Raw genomic sequence first — 18,268 nt, forward strand, 5'->3', positions numbered from 1 at the left:
ATAGTACTGTTTACAATGCTAATCAAGAAATGGAGGAGTGAAACCCTGGCTTTAGGGATTTGCAAGTCGCCATGCCTAAGACTTCAGAGTGGCTGGGAGGCTCAGCGGACAGAGTGCCTCCGAGGACTGTGTTCTGCCTTGCAAGTTTTGCACTGTTTGTTTGTTTTTAAACCATGTGCCTGTATTAATTTGATTAAAAATAATTTAATTTGAAAGTCACAAAGGCAGGGAGTGGAAAGATGGACAGTGGATAGAGGTGGTGGAGGGTGAAGAATTTCCTCTGTCCTGTGGAAGATTCTTTATACACACGCAGCTCTTTATTCCTCCCCACGGCGTGAGAGAAAAATGGCATTGTGCCACTTGAGAGATGAGGAAAGCGAGGCTCAAGGCAGTTCCAAGACCTTGCTCAGAGTCACGCTGCTGGAAATGGGCCGTGTTCAGGCTGACCCCAAGTCTGTCATCCCCTACCACATAGTTTTGAATGTTGGCAAGTAAGAGAAGAAAGAGAGATTCTCTTGGAACCTAGTATAAGGCAAGGCAGTGAGTTTTTGATAGAAGAAACACATAGATATTGGCATGAGTTTGTTGGGGTCCAACCCAAGCAGGTCCAGGGGTCCCCAAAGGTGTGGATGGAGACAGCCTTCAGTTGATCAGCAGCCTAGCCAGGTCCTCTAGCCAGGATCTCCAGCCAAGTTCTGGTCAGGATCTGATCAGGATCTGATGTTTATTGTCTTGTTACATCTGTATTTATACCAGTCGATTTTAATCCTGTCAATTTCTATTGCAAAGGTTAGGGCGTTTCTTATCTCCATTCCAGGGAGTAAAGATTATGTAGCTTAAGCGTGATTGTTTGTAGTTAAAGTGATTAACTACCCACCTGGCACTTAGTTAAGGGGTTGCATCCCCTCCCTAACCTCAGGGAAAAATCCCTACCTGGGGAAACAACCTTTCTCGGAGAGGTGACCTTGGTTAAAACACATGGTGCTAAGGAGAGCAAACATATTAAGAACAATATGCTATATATGCCAGGTCCCTTGAAACATATGCTGTGCAGATGTTTCTTTCCTGCAGCGACTTTGTCAAGCAGCAAGGATGGACTGGCTTCTGGCATGAGTTGAAGGTAGAGAGTCACCAGAGGCCAAAAATTGAAAATACAAGAGAGAGCAGGAATAACTGAGCTGAGCCTTAGGAAGGTGGGCAGAGGCGAAGCACAGCGATATGGGGAGAGCTTGCCCAGAGTGGGAGACACTGTGGAGGGCGGTGAGGGGGGAAGCTGTTATTGAGCTGGAACTTCGGGAGGAGGGAATGCAAGGGTGATAATGGTTCTCCAGAAGCAGGAGGCTAGTGAGTCTGTGCATACAGGAGAAGGGGAGGGGAGCCTGGGCTCTAACCTGGGATTGCAGGGAGTAGAGTTAGCAAACTTAGCAAATAAGAACACAGCTGTCCCGCCCGGCTGTTGTGGCTCAGTGATTGAGTGCCCACCCAGGAACTGAGAGGTCAATGGTTTGATTCCGGTCAGAGCCCATGCCTGGGTTGCAGGCTGGATCCCCAGTAGGGGGCGTGCAGGAGGCAGCCGATCAGTGATGTGTCACTCTTATTGATGTTTCAATCTCTCTGTCCCTCTCCCTTCCACTCTCTCTAAAAAATCAGTAAAGGAAAAAACATTTAAAAAATACTGCTCTTCTAGTTAAATTTAAATAAGTCATTATTTTTTTGTTTTGTTTTTTAGCATATGTCCCAAATGGCGCATGGTATTTTCTCTGGCAAGCCTCACAGAGACACACAGAAGCATGCATAAAGAACAGCAATGCTGCTTTGAAATCTGAGATTTGGAGTGGGGCTACCCCAGAGTGACGTGGTCATCAGGCTGTCACCGAGATGCCATGGGAAGTAAGGTAGGAATACTGGGCGTGGCTTCCAGGCAGCAGCGGAAGGGGAGCTGGGCGAGTGGCCAGGGGATGGCTTGAAGAGGAGATTCTTAGGGCCTCTCCTGAGAGTCCTGGGAAGAGGCATGTGTGGGAACCGGAGATGGGGAATTGGCAGGGAAGCCATTGCTGCAAATAGCTCTGCTTCCCTTCTCCTTCTGCCTGGTGGTCATCTGTGTTTTACATCCCGTCAGTGTGGATTAAGGACGAGCATTGCTAAGTAATCATGTGCGAGGTTGAAACACGGGGTCGGTATCAGTAACCTGGTCCTCACCAGCAGTGCTCACAGGAGAAGGACGGAGTCCGCGCCGCCATCTTCCGCAGGTGTGAGGTTCCACGTGGGGGTCTGCAGTGGTGGTTAAGGACCCTTAGCCCGTCCATGGTTGGTCACAGCCCACGTTCACCAAGCGGCTTCATATGTCTGGACTCGGTTTTCTGGTTTGTAAAATTAGCACAACAATAGCACTTAACTTGAGGGTCATTGTGAGGATCACATAAGTTAGTATGTGTCACACTTGGAATCTGGAATACAAATACTGAAAGTATTACAGGTAGATGAGAGGTTTTTATTAAAAGTCAGTCTGCAAGACATTCATGAGGTTGGGACTGGATATGTGGGCAGAGCACAGAGGACTTTTAGGGCAGTGAAAATACTCATGTGATACCATGTGATGGATACATGTCAGTATACATTGGTCCAAACCCATAGACTGCACAGCAACCTCAAGAGGGAACCCTGAGGTAAGCCATGGACTTGGGTGATAATGATGCCCGCCATGTTCCGGCGTCCCCCTGGTGGTCAGCACATGTCATAGCCAGTGGTCAACTCCCTGTGGAACAATTTGCATTTGGGGCCTTTATTATATAGGATAGGTAAGTCCTCAAACCCAATCAGAGGCGTCTGAGAGTCCCTGTTGTTTCCAGGCTGTGTGCACTGTGAGGCTGTTGAACTTGTGGGTAGGCGTTTCGTGATTGACGAGGGCTTTCAGACAGCTGTGAATTAACCGACACTTGGCGTCTTCTTTTGCAAACTCATAAGATCCCATAAGCCAGGGGTCTGTTGTTGATTCACCAAGCCTCCTTCTGAGTCATTCAGGTACAGGGCGTGTCTGATTGAAACTGCGCAGCGGAGACCTTTTGCATTCACATCTGCAGGGATGGGAAGCGGTGTGACCAGGCGCTGGGTGGGACGGGCCAGGCCTTGCAGCAGTGCGCAGGGCAACGTGCCCTGCGCCCGACACACAGCTGAGCTGACCAAGGCACCTCTCAGTCTCAGGTTCAGAGGTCGCAGCTAAGAGCAAGGAAAGAGTGGGCGAGCTGTGAACACTGAGGTTTGGGGGCGCCTCCCAAGTAGAAGGGAAGTGAAGGGCGCCGGCCCCAACGGGGCGGCAGCAGGCCCTGCGGGGTTGGGTCTGGGCCAGGCCAGGCGGCTCTTCCCCTTGGAACTTCCTGAACTGCCCGAGCTTTAGAAAACATAGCGGGCGGGCAGCTGCCCACCTCCTCAGAGGCCTCTCGCCGCTGGCCAGAATCTGGGGCACACGGCCTGCCTGGGCGCCCAGCTGAGGGAGGGGAACCCCCACAGCACCTCGCCGGACGCTGGCCCTTTTCACCCTGCGCCCGGGGAAAGCCACTTTCTGCCCCTCAGACCGCAAGTTTCGAGGCCGCAGCGGGACGGGGTGGGCGTGGAGGTGGGGAGAAGGGGAGGAACATCCGGCACCCCCTCCCGGCCCCTCGCTCCCCAGGCCTCTCGCAGCCCCTTCCCCAAAGCCTGCTCCTGTTTCCCCGCCCCCTCGCAGCGGCCAGGGCGCCTGGCCACAACCTCAGACCAATCCCGGGGACGGCCTGGGCTGGAGACCAGAGAGGTGGCGCGGGACGGTCCTCTGCCCCCTAGGGCTTTCGGGAGGAAAGTTCCCAAAGGCCCTCTGCCGCCTCCCCTCCCGAGCTGGGAGGTGGTGCGATTTATAGAGTCCAGGGGGCACCAGGCTCCGCCCCCCTGTCGTCGGGGGTGGGTGGGGTGGGAGGGGCTCTATCAGCTTCTGCCCCAGATCTTTCCTGGACAGAGTCTCAGCAGCCGAGTTCTGATCGGGGCCGCTGCCGGCCCCAGGGAGGGCGTGGGAGCTCGGGCTGCCTCTCCCCGCCTCTTCCTCAGAGGTGCTGGCTGACTGCAGCTGGCGGCCCGCGGCAGAGGGCTGGCCCATGGAGTATGCGGCTGCGGAGGGAGGGGACCCCGACTCCGCAAGTTTCTGCGCGGCGCTGTCAGCCTCGGACAGAGCAAGATGACGGGCGCGCGGCGCGGACCCAGAGCTCCCCGAACGCCACTCCGTCCCGCCTGAGCGAGGTAGGGCGCGGGCCGGGCTGGGCGTCCCAAACACGCTGTCAGACCCGGAGGAAGCAGAACAAAAACTTTCCAAGCGCCCATCTCCGGGCGCTGGAAACAGGCATCTCCGGCCACGGAGGAGCCCAGCCCGCCGGGCTGCTCTCGGGCGCTAGCGATTTCTGAAGCTTGGAAAGGGGTCAAGTTCCAACTGTAGAACCGACTCGGGTGGGAGGTGGTGGAAGCTGCCGGGGTCGGAGGGGAAGGGGTGAAGGCGCTTATTTTTGGAAACGCTAGAAACAAAGAGTATTGAGGTGGGGTGGGGGAGGGGTTAGGGGTTAGGGCTTAAGCTTGCACCGCCGGCGCGGAGAGTGGGGAGAGAGTTAGAGGGACCCTGGGGCTCTGGGGCCCGCAGCCTCTCCTGCCCCAGGACGGGTGGGAGCCCTCTCGCCTCAGTTACTCCGCTTTTATCTGGTTGCCGAGCTGCCTCGCAACACTGAACTTACCGGTAGACTTGTGCTAACCGGCCACGCTGCGTTCCCTGCACACTTTCTAGACCTCTGAGGAGGCGGCAAGGTGCCGGGGGGAGGAGGTGAATAAAACCGCCGGGCAGCGTAGCCGAGAGCCCGGCGCCCCTCCTGTGAGCGGCTGCAGGGCGGTTTGCACGGCGCCGGGCTGGGGCGGCACGCCTGCTATCAGGAGCCTGTGGGCTATTCCCACCCGAACTAGAAAGCGAGGGCCACGCGGACCTCTGGGCTTATTGCAATCTCACCGGCACCGGCACCGGCACCGGCACCGGCACCGTGAGAGGCTCTTGCATTGGCTCCGGAGAAAAAGAAGAAAGAAAAGGCAGTTGCTTGACGGAGGCGCCCAGTTTCCCAGTTCATGCGGGGCCAGGGCAGGCTTGGCTGCCCCGCGGACCCTAGACACACCTGCTCCCGAGGTCATTAATAGAGCCCCCAAACCTGACTGTCCCCCCAAAACCTGACTGTCCAGTGACTTTCCTGCCGGCCTGATTGCTCGTGGCCGCGAGGGGCGGCTCTGCTCTCAGGCTGGGCATCTCCACCCTCGTTTGGGTTTGGGTCTCCGAGGAGCCCCCGCTGGGCGGTGACTGTTCTAGGCGCCGCCTGGGAACTGGCGGGGTGCGGGGTGGGAATCAGAAGGTGGCCCTGGGGTTCGCTTCCCCACTGATCCCATTTCCGTTGGAGTGAATGTGACCCCGGGGAGGATTTTCGTCTTGTTGAGTAGGAGTTTTCAGTTGGGGCAATTTTTTGTTGTTCTTTCTCCCTCTCTTTCTTCCCTTTTTTCCTTTAAAAAATTTTTTTTTTGCAAGGGATGAGAGTTTGATTTTTTAAATCCCTCTCTCTGCGCTCTCCCCACGTTTCCTTTAAAGAAATAAACAAAACGATCAGGGCCTCGGCGAGAATGAGTTGTGCCTGTGGCTCTCCTGACTCTCTTTGTAACTCGTTTAAGGCTGCGGTTCCCGAGGCCCTGTCCAGCCTGGAGACGCGGAAAGCCGGGACCTCTGACTTCCAAGCTCTCCGCCTCCGCCTCGCCCTCCAGCGCCCTCTAGCGTCCGCCGGGGCAGCGCCGCTCGGGAAAGGCGCCGGGCAGGGCGCGCCATGGGGTCCACCAGCAGCGCGCTCTCTGACTACTCCAACTATGACATCATCATCCGGCATTACAACTACACGGGGAAGCTGAATCTGGGCCAGGACAAGGACAGCGGCCTCAAGGTGACGTCCGCGGTGTTCATCCTCATCTGCTGCTGCATCATCCTGGAGAACATCTTCGTCTTGCTGACCATTTGGAAAACCAAGAAGTTCCACCGGCCCATGTACTACTTCATCGGCAACCTGGCCCTCTCGGACCTGCTGGCGGGGGTGGCCTACATCATGAACCTGCTCTTCTCCGGGGCCAACACCTACAAGCTGACGCCCGCGCAGTGGTTCCTGCGCGAGGGCAGCATGTTCGTGGCGCTGTCGGCGTCCGTGTTCAGCCTGCTGGCCATCGCCATCGAGCGCTACATCACCATGCTGAAGATGAAGCTGCACCACGAGAGCAGCAGCTCGCGCTCCTTCCTGCTCATCAGCGCCTGCTGGGTCATCTCGCTGGTGCTGGGCGGCCTGCCCATCATGGGCTGGAACTGCCTCGGCCTGCTGCCCAGCTGCTCCACGGTGCTGCCGCTCTACCACAAGCACTATATCCTCTTCTGCACCACGGTCTTCACCGTGCTGCTGCTCTCCATCGTCATCCTCTACTGCAGGATCTACTCGCTGGTGCGCACGCGCAGCCGCCGCCTGACCTTCCGCAAGAACGCGTCCAAGGCCAGCCGCAGCTCGGAGAAGTCGCTGGCGCTGCTCAAGACGGTGATCATCGTGCTGAGCGTCTTCATCGCCTGCTGGGCGCCGCTCTTCATCCTGCTGCTGCTGGACGTGGGCTGCAAGGTGAGGACCTGCGACATCCTCTTCAAGGCCGAGTACTTCCTGGTGCTGGCGGTGCTCAACTCGGGCACCAACCCCATCATCTACACGCTCACCAACAAGGAGATGCGCCGCGCCTTCATCCGCATCATGTCCTGCTGCCGGTGCCCCAGCACCGACACCCCCGGCAAGTTCAAGCGCCCCATCATCGCCGGCGTGGAGTTCAGCCGCAGCAAGTCCGACAACTCCTCGCACCCCCAGAAGGACGACGGGGACAACCCAGAAACCATCATGTCGTCTGGGAACGTCAACTCTTCTTCCTAAAACGGGAAGCAGCCAGCCCATGGGGAGTGTTCTTGCATGGTCACCCACCGCCCAGTGTTTGGAAAAACATCTCCGTGCCTGGTGCCTGGACTGCTGCCATGGTGGAGGTGCCGGAGCCGGAGCCGGAGCTGGAGCCGGAGGGGGGGGCGGGGTGAGCGAAGGGCCCGTGACGCCGGGTGGGGTCGGAGGGTACAGTGAGTCCTGTGAACAATGCGCCGGGAAGGGTGGAGAGCGGTCCGCGGGCCTGGAGTCTGCTTCCTCTCCCTGAGCTTTGATTTTGCACTGAGCCAGAGGTTAGCATGGCCCAGCTCCCGAAGGGTTCGCTCGGCCCCTCCTCGAAGACCGAGGTCGCCTTGGAGCGTGTCCTGGAGCTTTGAGGAGAAGATGTTTTTTCACTTGAGTTTCCAGCCACGTGTGCACTTCTGCTTCTCTAGGGATGCTCCAGCCCCCACCCCACCCCTCCTTCCCCTGCGCACCCTCCTCGACATCCTCCGACTGGGCATCATCAGAGCTGGGGTGGCCTGATCCATTTCTCCAGCATCTGTGGCTGGTGGGCTGTGTCCAGGAAGCAGACAGAGGAGCTGGAGACGGTTCGGACATGGGAGGCAGTTTCATTTGCTGAGGCCAAAGTTTCCACGCAAGCTGGATCCGTTGTTTTTGGAATTTGGTTGTAGTCACTTTGAGGTTTTTTGTTTTTTTTTTTACATCTTTACAATGGAATGCGTTACAGTATCCTGCCATTGTGCCTGAAATCTGCATGGGGAAGCCCAGCTTATCTAATGGTATCAGCCAGGATCCTTCGTGTCCCCGGGGAAACAAAGGCCCCACACAAGGAGAAAACCCGCCGCGGGGCCAGGGAACTTTGTAAACCAGGAGGGATTTCCTAACGAATTTGCCTAACAGATGCAACATCGGTCTTTGGCACTTTTGTTGATGTTTATTACAGAGTGTGTGTGAAGCATTTCAACCAATGGTTGTATCTTGTTGTGTTAAAAGTACTCTTCATGATGTTTGAATGTATTTGTTTCAGCATTTTATTGGATTTTCCTAACCTGTGTTAACACCATTGAATGTGTATTTCTTAAGAAAGTATCACCCTCTTATGCCCTTAAAGCATTACTTTAACTGGTAGGGAACCCAGAAGTTTCCAGTACAGCTGTTTTTTAATAGTTCATTGGGCATGTGTGTAAATGTTACAAAGAATAAAATGTATTGCTGTCTCTTTAGTATGGTTTTCAGTGCAATTAAACCAAGAAATGTCCTTTTTAAAAAAAAATAGTATTTAATAGTTTTCTGACTTTTGTGGATCATTTTGCACATAGCTTTATCAACTTTTAAACATTAATAAACTGATTTTTTTAAAGATTCCTTTGTGAAGAGCATTTTAAAAATAATTAAAGACCTTCTATTTGACTCTGTGGCTCTTTAGTAAGGTAAGGGCAAATGTCTGTTATTGTTTTAGAAACCACTCTATCTTTTTCAGGAAGAGAAACTTCAATATGTTAACACCGAAGAGTAGTAAAGAATGAGATGAAAAAAACTGCCAGCCTCTAACTACATACCACATGGGAAGGAAATGTAATTGTTTGAGTTTTAAATTGCATCCATGCCAAACTAAACTAAGGCCAATATTCTTTCCCAAAACATGGGGTTTTAAAGAAGAAACACAGAGCAGTGTGGTTGTAAATCTAACTTAAATCATGAAACTCAATGGTCAGTTCAAATCCATCCACAAAAGCTTGGCTTTCTTCCAACATGCTGGGAAGTGGGGATATGACTATGGGAGATCATATCACATCACTTACATGTTCAGAATTGGTTTCTGTCTTGGTTTCTCCCCGTCTAACCTCTGAACAATATGGGACTCTGGTATCACTGAAGGGGTGAGTGGTAGGCTGAGTTGCAGACACCTTCTGTCTGAAAACGTTCAGTCCATAGTATCTGAAAGCTTTAACATCCCTGGTTATTAATTTCTCCAACTATAAAATGAGAGCAAGGGTACTTTACAAGCAAAACGGAATTCTTGTCCTCGTTAATGCTCGTTTTCATTGGGGATTCAATGTGAGTGTTTGTGCGTGTCTGGCCCCCCTGTGCTATTGTGACTTTCAGAATGTGTGCTTTCAAGTGTCATTGAGCCAGCACAGGACACAGTTGGGACGTGAAGATAAACCTCCCCTCCTCACGTAGATGTCACGTCCGGGTGAAGTTCACTGTGGGAAACAGGAGTGTGTTCACTAAGGAAGCCTTGGGTCACAGCCTCCAGTTTCCTGAAGGAAATGCCAAAAAGGCTCCAAAGACAAAAGGCTGGCAACAGGCGGGAAGGTCTGTCCATCTGTCTGCCGAGACAGAAGGAATGAGTTCATGGTACACTCACTTCCTAGGGCTCCGGACAGACCCAGCGTAATGGGAACGCAAGCCCGCTCCGTGTTTCTGTGGGAGATGAAGTGGTCCCGCTCTGGGCCTTGTCTTTCTAAGCACAGCGGTGACTCCCACGACCTGGGGGAGATGAGGGGGGGGGAGGGGCGCAGCTGGCTCCAGGGTGGGGGGTGGTGAAGAGGGAACTCAGGGAGGACAGCTTCACCTGCCCACCGGTGAGCCCTTAGCCCAGGGGTGGGCAAACTTTTTGACTCGAGGGCCACAATGGGTTCTTAAACTGGACCGGAGGGCCGGAACAAACGCATGGATGGAGTGTTTGTGTGAACTAATATAAATTCAAAGTAAACATCATTACGTAAAAGGGTACGGTCTTTTTTTTTTTTTTTTAGTTTTATTCATTTCAAACGGGCTGGATCCGGCCCGCGGGCCGTAGTTTGCCCACGGCTGCCTTAGCCAGTGATGAGAGATGCTTGCTTTTTGGAGATCCAGGACAGTGCATCCCATTCTGAGAAAGCAGGACAGTCGTGGACTGTGGTTCCCTGGGCACACGTGCGGCAGACCCCTGGCCAAGAATCAATGGCTGCGATGAAGGAATCCTTGGTTGTATCCCAACGTGGATATCTGGTTTTAATTCAGTATATCCTGGAAACTGAGGATGGAGAAAACAACAAACTAACTAAACCTCAGTAACTATATGTTTATACTAAAATAAACATCCACCAAGTTTTGATTAAATCCCGTAGAGGTTTTCAAGAGGAGCAAGTCAGACCATCTGAGCAACACTTGACATATTCTTGTAAAAACATACCATTGGCTCATAAATGTTTAGCAGAATTACAAAATGATGGCAAAAAATACTTTTTTCCCCCAGCAACATTGAGCCCAATTACAACTTCACAGACATTCAAATAAGAATCTTCTTGTTTTCTAGTCTCATTATAAGTAGAAACGGTTCTTTAATAATCAAATTTTTTTAGTAATGGGAATTTTGCATTCATGTTCATTAGATGCTGGATTCTATTTTAGTAATATCAACACTTTGGTTGTGATTTCTAGCATCTCTATTCCCTCCTCCTTTCCCCGATGTAAAAAGTCTTATAAAGATTTCAGCTGTACTTTTTTTTCAGATAGGATTAATCTCTGCCCAGGAAATGGCCGATGTTAACGAGATGCCCAAGGCAGTACTCTGGTGGTACTTCTAGCCTAGACTGCACTTTGGATGATTTTGACTCTTTGCCCATGCACTCAATACATCACTGGAACCCCTCGTGTCTTCTAGGCGACTACAAGTGCAGCTCTGTTTGGGAGCTACTGCTCCGAAATAGTGACTTTAGAAAGATGATGGGCTCTTTGGGGGAAAGCCTGTGAAGTGAGGACTTGCCGTTTAAGTAGATCTGAATATTAGCAATCCCATGTCAACTGAAAAGTCAGGGATAATGCTCGAGTGACAACATAAAACTATTCTGACTCTTTGATCTTCTAAAGAGTCACTGGCTCAAAAATTAATCTCCAGCTAGGAACCGTTGTTTACCCACAGTATTTGCAGCGCTGAGTTTCTGTCATCTCTGTGTAATGTTGAGTTAGTCTTTTAATCTTGTTTGCTCCACACTCAGCTGGAATGATGTTTGCTGAGGATACCTGACTGATTAGCTCAAACTAGATGGATCTCATTTGTCTCCCAACTAATTAGGTCACAGTAGATAGGTCTATATTTTTCTCTAAATAAATCTTAAACATCTCGAGGAAGGCATCACAAATAACCAAAGAAACCTTTCCAGGATGTTTGATTCTTAGCCTGTGGACACCTTAAGATCTCAGTGATGAGAAATCATAATAAATTGCATCATCTCCCCCACCCTAGCTTCCTGCCTTTTTGGTGTGTGCTTCACATGGTCCAGGGATGGGGACCCAAAACATTCTTCTTCGTCCACCACAGACTTCACTGCCATACTTACCAGCTAGGCCAGAGGCATCTCCCAGAGCACCATGCAAGCGATGTCTGCTTGAATTGTGAAAAGCCTTTCAATTGTCTATAATGACAAAGGATTGTTAACCAGTGGCCAGAGGAGCTAGGAGAGATGGGAAGAATGTAACACTGAGTGAGGGCTAGACCTGCATTTACTTCGTCTTTTCACAGTCCTTGACCCGAGCTGGGACCGAGGGCAACCTTGGCTCTTGGTGAGACATCTCTCCTAACACACCCTGTGTCTTACTCCCTGTGCTTTCTTCTTGAATTCAGACTTCCAAGTGGTTCCTATTTCCCCATGCTCTCTTCCTCCTCCCTTTGAGGACTGAAGGGTTAAAAGTCAAATGTAGCTGTGTCTGGTCAGCAGTGTGGACTGCAGATTGGAGCAGGCGTTGCGACATTTTGTTTATTGTGCCCGCCAGTCAGCTTCTGTGCTGATAGTGGGCAGTTACCTCATGGTAAATCCACACTATTCAGCAGTTAAAAAGGAACGACTATGGGTACTTGGCCGCCCTTGCATAAATCTCAAAACCATTAAGTTGGGCAAAAGAAGCCAGCCAGCCACCAAAGAGAACATACTGAATGGTTCCATTTATGTGAAATTCAAGAACAGAAGAAACTCATCTGTAGAGCTAGAAATCAGCAGAGTGGTTGCCTGTGGGAGGAGGGTAAGCTAGAAGGGAACGTGAGGGAATTTTCTAGATGCTTAGCAATGTTCTACATCTTTTTTTTTTTTAAGGTGTTGTTTACTTGGGTGTATTCATTGGTCTAAATTTATCCAACCATATTCTTAAGACCTGTGAAAATTTTTTAAAAAATCAATATGGTAGACTTGTCAAACTGGACAACCAATGAGTCCAGGCTTCCTGTCACTACTAGAGCCAATTCAGCAGAGACAGGGTTGAATCGTATATGAGCATTTATTCCAATACTGCTGGCAGTGTCGGGGGGCAGTAGGTCATTCACAAAAATCTGCTCTGCAGCCCCGATAAACCAGCTGCTTATATAGAGTAGGACAAGGATTACATAGGGAAGTAGGAGGCTGGGGTGGGACTCCATTGTTTGGGCAACAAGGTTGTTAATCTTTCCCTGTTAAAATTCATTTCTTGCATGAGAATGGACCACATTCGAAGGTTGACTCCCAGGTTCTGGGGGTGTACAACTCCCCGCCAGGTTAGAATGGTCTTTCGTTAACCAGAACAAGGCAATCATGGTCCACAGAGCATGATTAATATTTCCCATAGCCATAGCTAGTCCCCAATATTCTATTTTTGCCACGAACACTTGCACCTTTGAGCATGCAGGCTATTTGGGACTTTCTCTGAGAAACTGTGGAACAAGGTTCCAAAGAGTTCAGCAGCATGGGACAGAAGCTCCCCAACGCTCCACAGAGGGAGCGAACAGTGGCAAATAACTGCGACCTCTTTGCTTCTGGAGGATGCGAATTTGGCTTAGTGTTGGTGTTTGTGCGTCGGAAGAATTTCTGTCTTGGGAGTCTTGGGTTGTCCTGAAACAGTACAAGCTTACTGAGGTTTCAGGGCTCTACAGTGCCTTGTAACTGACTATGAAGAACGGACTTTTACACGCTGACAGGGGTTCCGACACAAACTCCTACCGGTGCGTGTGCACTGGAGTGTTCCAAGCCTTGTTTTCTCATCCGGGCAGGTGAATGAAAGGCATTCGGTCAGGTGATAACACCTGTCCCGGGGGCAAGCCCGCCTTGTTAGCGTAACAGACAGAGACACAGAAGAACTGGCAGACAGGCACGCCCTCCAGGGCTTCGCAGGCTTCTGTGAGCTGATGCCTGGTTGCCTGAGCTCAGCCCGTCTGTGGATTCCTTCCTGGGGGCTGCCCTGGGAGTCCCTGGGCAGAGCTGCCTGAGGTCTGGGGCCGGCCAGAACAGGAGAGAGGGCAGCTGCTCCCAGGGCTGGCTCAGGGGGGATGCAGTCTTATCTGCTTCCCTGGATCCCTAATCCCATTACTGTTGCCCGTTCTGCTTTTTGTTGATACCAAGACAGAAAGAACAAGCCTTGGGGAAGCCCTGGCTGGCTCCTGCTTCCCGCTCCCACCTTCCTTGGGGCATCTAAGCACCCAGCCATCCCTGCAACAGGAATGCTGGTCCTGGCTGTGCGCTGTGGATCCCGGGCCAAGGACGGGCAAGGTCCTGTCTGCCCAGACTCTCAGGATTTATGCATCCCTCCAAGTCAGGGGCTCCTCTCTTTGGGGTCCAGGGAGCCTGATGTTGATGTAAGAATGTCCGAACCGGGAAATAACTTCAATAAGAGTTTATTTAAGCCCAAATTGGTGACAATTGCGAGGAAGCAAGATCTCAAGTGTGCCAGAGGATAAGTTTTGCAGCTTCTTTTATGCATTTGATATTAAGGAGGGAAGATTAAGGACCATTATGGGAAGGGGAGAGGAGGCAAGGCGGGGATTGGATTACATGCAGTGGTGGGGAGCCTTCTTTCTACCAAGGGCCATTGGATATTTGTAATATCGTTCTCTGGCAGTGCAAAATCATCAACTTAGAAATTAGCCTGCTGTATTTGGTCAAACATTTAATGAACTCACCCCTAATGCTTGGGCCAAATGTTCCCCACCCCTGGATTACAGGACAGTTAACAGGTTATGCGCTGCCTTTCAAAGGTGTGTTCATCTAGATCAGTGGTTCTCAACCTTCCTAATGCCACGACCCTTTAATACAGTTCCTTAAGTTGTGGTGACCCTCAATTTCATTGTTACAAATTGAACATAATTAAAGCATATTGATTAATCACAAAAACAATATGTAATTATATATGTGTTTTCCGATGGTCTTAGGCGACCCCTGTGAAAGGATCGTTCGACCCGCAAAGGGGTTGCGACCCACAGGTTGAGAACCGCTGATCTAGATGCACATGAACAATAGATAGGGCTTGTTTAAGGCAAAGAGAAACTTTTAGGTAAAAAAATGTATAGTCCCGACCGACCAGCATGGCTCCGTGGTTGAGTGTCAACCTATGAACCAGGAAGTCATGGTTCAATTCCCAGTCAGGGCACATGCTTGGGTTACAGGCTCAATCCCTAGTGTGGGACGTGCAGGCAGCAGCCAATTCATGATTCTCATCATTGATGTTTCTTTCTCCCGCTCCCTGCCTCTCTGAAATCAATAAAAATATATTTTTAAAAACGTGTAGTCCTGGGTGTGACTGCCCACCATGATGCCCTGCTTAGGGATTTATGATCTGATCACCTGCCCAGTCGCTTTCCCTAGGACCCCTTTTGCGCCCTCACTGATATGAAGAAACAAGTTCTTTTCATGGATGTGCCCATTGGCGTACGCATCCTCCAATGTGCGGAGTTCTTAAGCAGCGTGAAATAATGTCATTGAACAAATCCGGTCAGCGCTGGGAGCTTCTCCTCTTTGGCTCTGATGTAACCAATATCTCTAGCTCTAGGTGCGTAACGGGAGTTTACGTTTGGATTTGGAGTGCAGAACATTCTGGATGTCAGTATCAGTATTTGCATTCATGTCTTCAGGCTGGAGCAGGGCATTTTAGTTTCTGTCTCCTCCAGGCTTGTGCTTGGCCTCCTAGAGCCCTGCTGTGAGCCCTGCTGTGAGCACTGGCCAGGGAGTCACTGGGTTAAAATGGGCGAAGGAAGCCAGCATTTGAATAAGTCTTGGGTGGGGCCGTGTTTGACCTGCTGAAAGAGAAGGGAGACAAAAATGCACAGCTCAGGAGGAAAGGTGATGCAAGTTCTTGGTTATCAGGGTCTTTATCAGCAAGCTCATCTCCAGGTCAACAATGACCAGCATCTTTACCAGCAAACTCATCTCCAGGTCAACAATCAGAAGAATCTGGAAGACCAGAGCGAGGTCTGAATAGGCCTTGTGTGTGCTGTACACACACCAGGGACCTGTGTGGTTGGCACCTGGAGCAGCCCAAGGACTCGGCACCCCGGTCTCACACCCCGATCCCACTGAGCCCCAGGCGGTCCTCTCCCATTGGAGAATGCCAGGAACTCAGCTGCCCCCTCACCATGACCTACCCCCCCCCCGCACCTAAAGGTGTCAAAGAGAGAAACCCGAACCCAAAATGGTGTCCCTTGTGCTAAAAACCCATGGTCCCCAACCTAGATTGAAGGCCTAACTCATTGCAGTCTCAGCCTCTCCCAAGAGTGGGATGTCCAACCTGTCGGTTTGGAATTTTCGGGTCCACCATCATGAAGTAATCTGTGTGAGGAGACCCCCTGCCTTCCTCTTCGGGGAGGCGTCCTCACCTGACATCATCCCCTCAAGGTCTCACCCCACCCTGTTCAGTCTAATAGCTTTCCATTGTGCACAACCCTCGCAGGGGCGCGGTGGGATGCCGTCCGAGTCACGCATCACTGAATGAAGCCAAGGAGGCCCTCACATTTGCTGGGTGGAATTTTGCGTGTTCACCAAGGTGCACTGGTGGGAGGACCACAGGTTTCGTTCTTTGGTACAAAGGAGAGTCTGTTTCTTTCTTTCACTTGTGCCTGTCTAGACACTTCAGGAAAAAACAAATTTCAGTCACCAGTAAAATTATGTTCTAAAACTGGAGAAGGCTTGCGCTAAATCGTTGATAACGAATTAGCGATCACACGCCCGGAGCCTCTCTACTCACCACGCTTGTGCGGATATTTCGTGGCCCCAGAAATAGCGGTTCGCCCTCACATGCTGTTCCGCCCGGCGAGCACTGTGCGGCCACCTGCAGAAATACTTCTCGGTTTCTCTTCCTCGTCTACATGCTGGTCAGGGAAACATTGAGCAAAACACAGATTTCCTATTCCCACTCACGTGTGGGAAGCGAATTAGGTTGCAGACAATGACCTAGGCTATTCCAGCTATCAAATCCTTTGCCTCAATTTCCTGAATGTTTTATTTCATTATTATGATGCTAGTTTTTATTGATTTTTAGAGAGATAAAAGGAAGAGAAAGAGTGTGGGGGGAGGGTGAGAGAGAAAGAAACATTGATTTTTGTTGTTGTTCCACTCTTTAGGGACTCATTGGTTGATTCTTATATGTGCTGTGACTGGGGGGTCAAACTCCACAACCTTGGCTTATCAAGGTTGCTCTAACCACTTGGCCTACCTGGCCAGGGTGATTTTCTCAATATTATATGTCCACATTTTTCCCAGCTGAATTATTATTTTTTAATAGCTTATTGATTTAGAGAGAGAGAGAGAAAGAAAGAGGTGAGAGAGAAACATTGATCAGCTGCCTCCTGAATGCCCCCTCCTGGGGACTGAGCAACCCGGCATGTGCCCTGTCCAGGAATGGAAGCGGCGACCTTACGGTGCACAGGACCGCACTCAACCAGCGGAGCCACTCCCGCCCCAGAACATTTTCTTAGTGTTGAAAGCACATTGACGTCTTCCCTGCTTTTATTAAATCCATCTGAAGGACACAGAGCAATTTGTATTCCATAAAAAGAAGTTTTAGACAGCAGGGATTACTCCCGTTCCTGTGTCTTCAATGACCATGTGCCTTAGACGCCCCACCATGAACTTGTCTGTGGTTTGGAAGACATCCATACATGAACTCCGGTTCCAGAGGCTGCACCCCCTGCCTACACCCGAGAAGTGGCCCCTTCCCGAATGCCCTTTTTTGGTGAATTTAAAGAGGGGCACAGATTGAGGCTGCAACCTCATTTGCACTGGCAGGGTATCCATCCCTGGGCCTAAAGCACTTCTCCCAAGCTGGTGGCTGGGGACCAGGGAAGCTGGCTTGCTTTTCTGTCATGGGGCGGCCAGGAAAAGTCCTGAGGACTCCTAATTACAGACCCGTTCGTCCCAGGGGATCTGAGAGACTAACGCGTCCAGCCGTGGCATTTCAGGAATATGAGACTTGCTCCCCACCCCTCATCCCTTCTTCCCCTGGTCCTGCTCGGGAATCCGAGTTGGGTTGTCAGGAGCAATGACTGACAGACATGGGATATTTGTGTGGTCGGTCATATTTCCATTTCTATGCCTCAAGCTTCATTTCTTCTGAGACCCGGCCAGCTTTTCTTTAGCCCCGAGCTGTTGGGCCTTGCTAATTTTCACAACAGGGATCCATGCCATGCGGGTTCGGGAAATTACAGGGATTCTGTTTCTGCAGCCCGTGGATGTCTGCTGGGCGGTGGGGAAGCCGCAGATCAAAGCGAGTTGGGCCAGATGTGCAGGCAGATGAGGGTGTGCGAGCAGAGGGCAGGGCCCGCACTGTCCTTTAGCTCCACGGCGGAGCCCGTGCGGTCGGTGACGCCACTGGACACCCGGGGAGGGGCTGCGCCTTTCGGCTGGCCTGTTGTTTATTTGGATTACCCGGAGCTCTCGAGTCCTTTTGACGTTGAAAAATGCCTGTTTCGGTTCAAGTACTGGTATAGTTTGATTTGCTTTTTTCCTTTCCTTTTTCGGGGGTTGCATTTTGGTTTCCCACGGCGCTCTTTCTTCTCCCCTGCGGTCTCCTTCCGTCCAGATAACTGTCCCACTGGCCTTCCAACTTCAGTGCTGCGACAGCGAGCCACCTTCCCAGCGGCCTCGTGGCGGCTGAGGGATCGTTTGGCAGGGGAGTCGGGTCCCGGCAGAAGACCCCAGGATCTCTCTTGTAATATAAAATGGGGGGCAGAGCTTTGCACAGTGGCAGTATTGTGGCCAATGAGTTTTATCCCAGGCACAGTTATTGCTAATTGGAAAAAAAATAATAAAGTAAAAGGGGAGACAGAGATATCATTGGGATTTCTACAAGGAAGTATCTCCTTCCATCAGAGGAAACCCATGGAGAGGGCACAGTGGTCCCTTTGGCCTGAGTTTGAATGAGTACCTTCCCCACCACATACCTCCTAGGAGTTACTCACCCTCCCCACAGTCAGTTCTTCATCTGCCCAACAGTGTTAACAACACCCACCTCAAAGGCTGCTGGGAGAATGAAGTAGGATCATGTTGGACCACGTCTGG

At 51.2% G+C, this 18,268-nt stretch overlaps 1 protein-coding gene and 1 pseudogene across 1 annotated transcript; both read left to right on the forward strand.

The window, feature by feature from the left end:
• The first annotated feature begins 3,989 nt into the window (after positions 1–3,989).
• S1PR1 (sphingosine-1-phosphate receptor 1) lies at positions 3,990–8,349 on the forward strand. The gene is made up of 2 exons (XM_070396329.1): positions 3,990–4,263; positions 5,713–8,349. Exon 2 carries the CDS (start codon positions 5,862–5,864, stop codon positions 6,984–6,986), a length of 1,125 nt encoding a protein of 374 aa, XP_070252430.1. The 5' UTR covers positions 3,990–4,263; positions 5,713–5,861; the 3' UTR covers positions 6,987–8,349.
• A 9,590-nt stretch (positions 8,350–17,939) lies between these two features.
• Positions 17,940–18,062, forward strand: LOC138996529 (U4 spliceosomal RNA; annotated as a pseudogene).
• Positions 18,063–18,268: the final 206 nt, after the last annotated feature.

Source organism: Myotis yumanensis, unplaced genomic scaffold (assembly GCF_028538775.1).
Source record: "Myotis yumanensis isolate MYYU_CA2020_CCGP unplaced genomic scaffold, mMyoYum1.0.hap1 SCAF_17, whole genome shotgun sequence".
NCBI classification, from domain to species: domain Eukaryota; kingdom Metazoa; phylum Chordata; class Mammalia; order Chiroptera; family Vespertilionidae; genus Myotis; species Myotis yumanensis.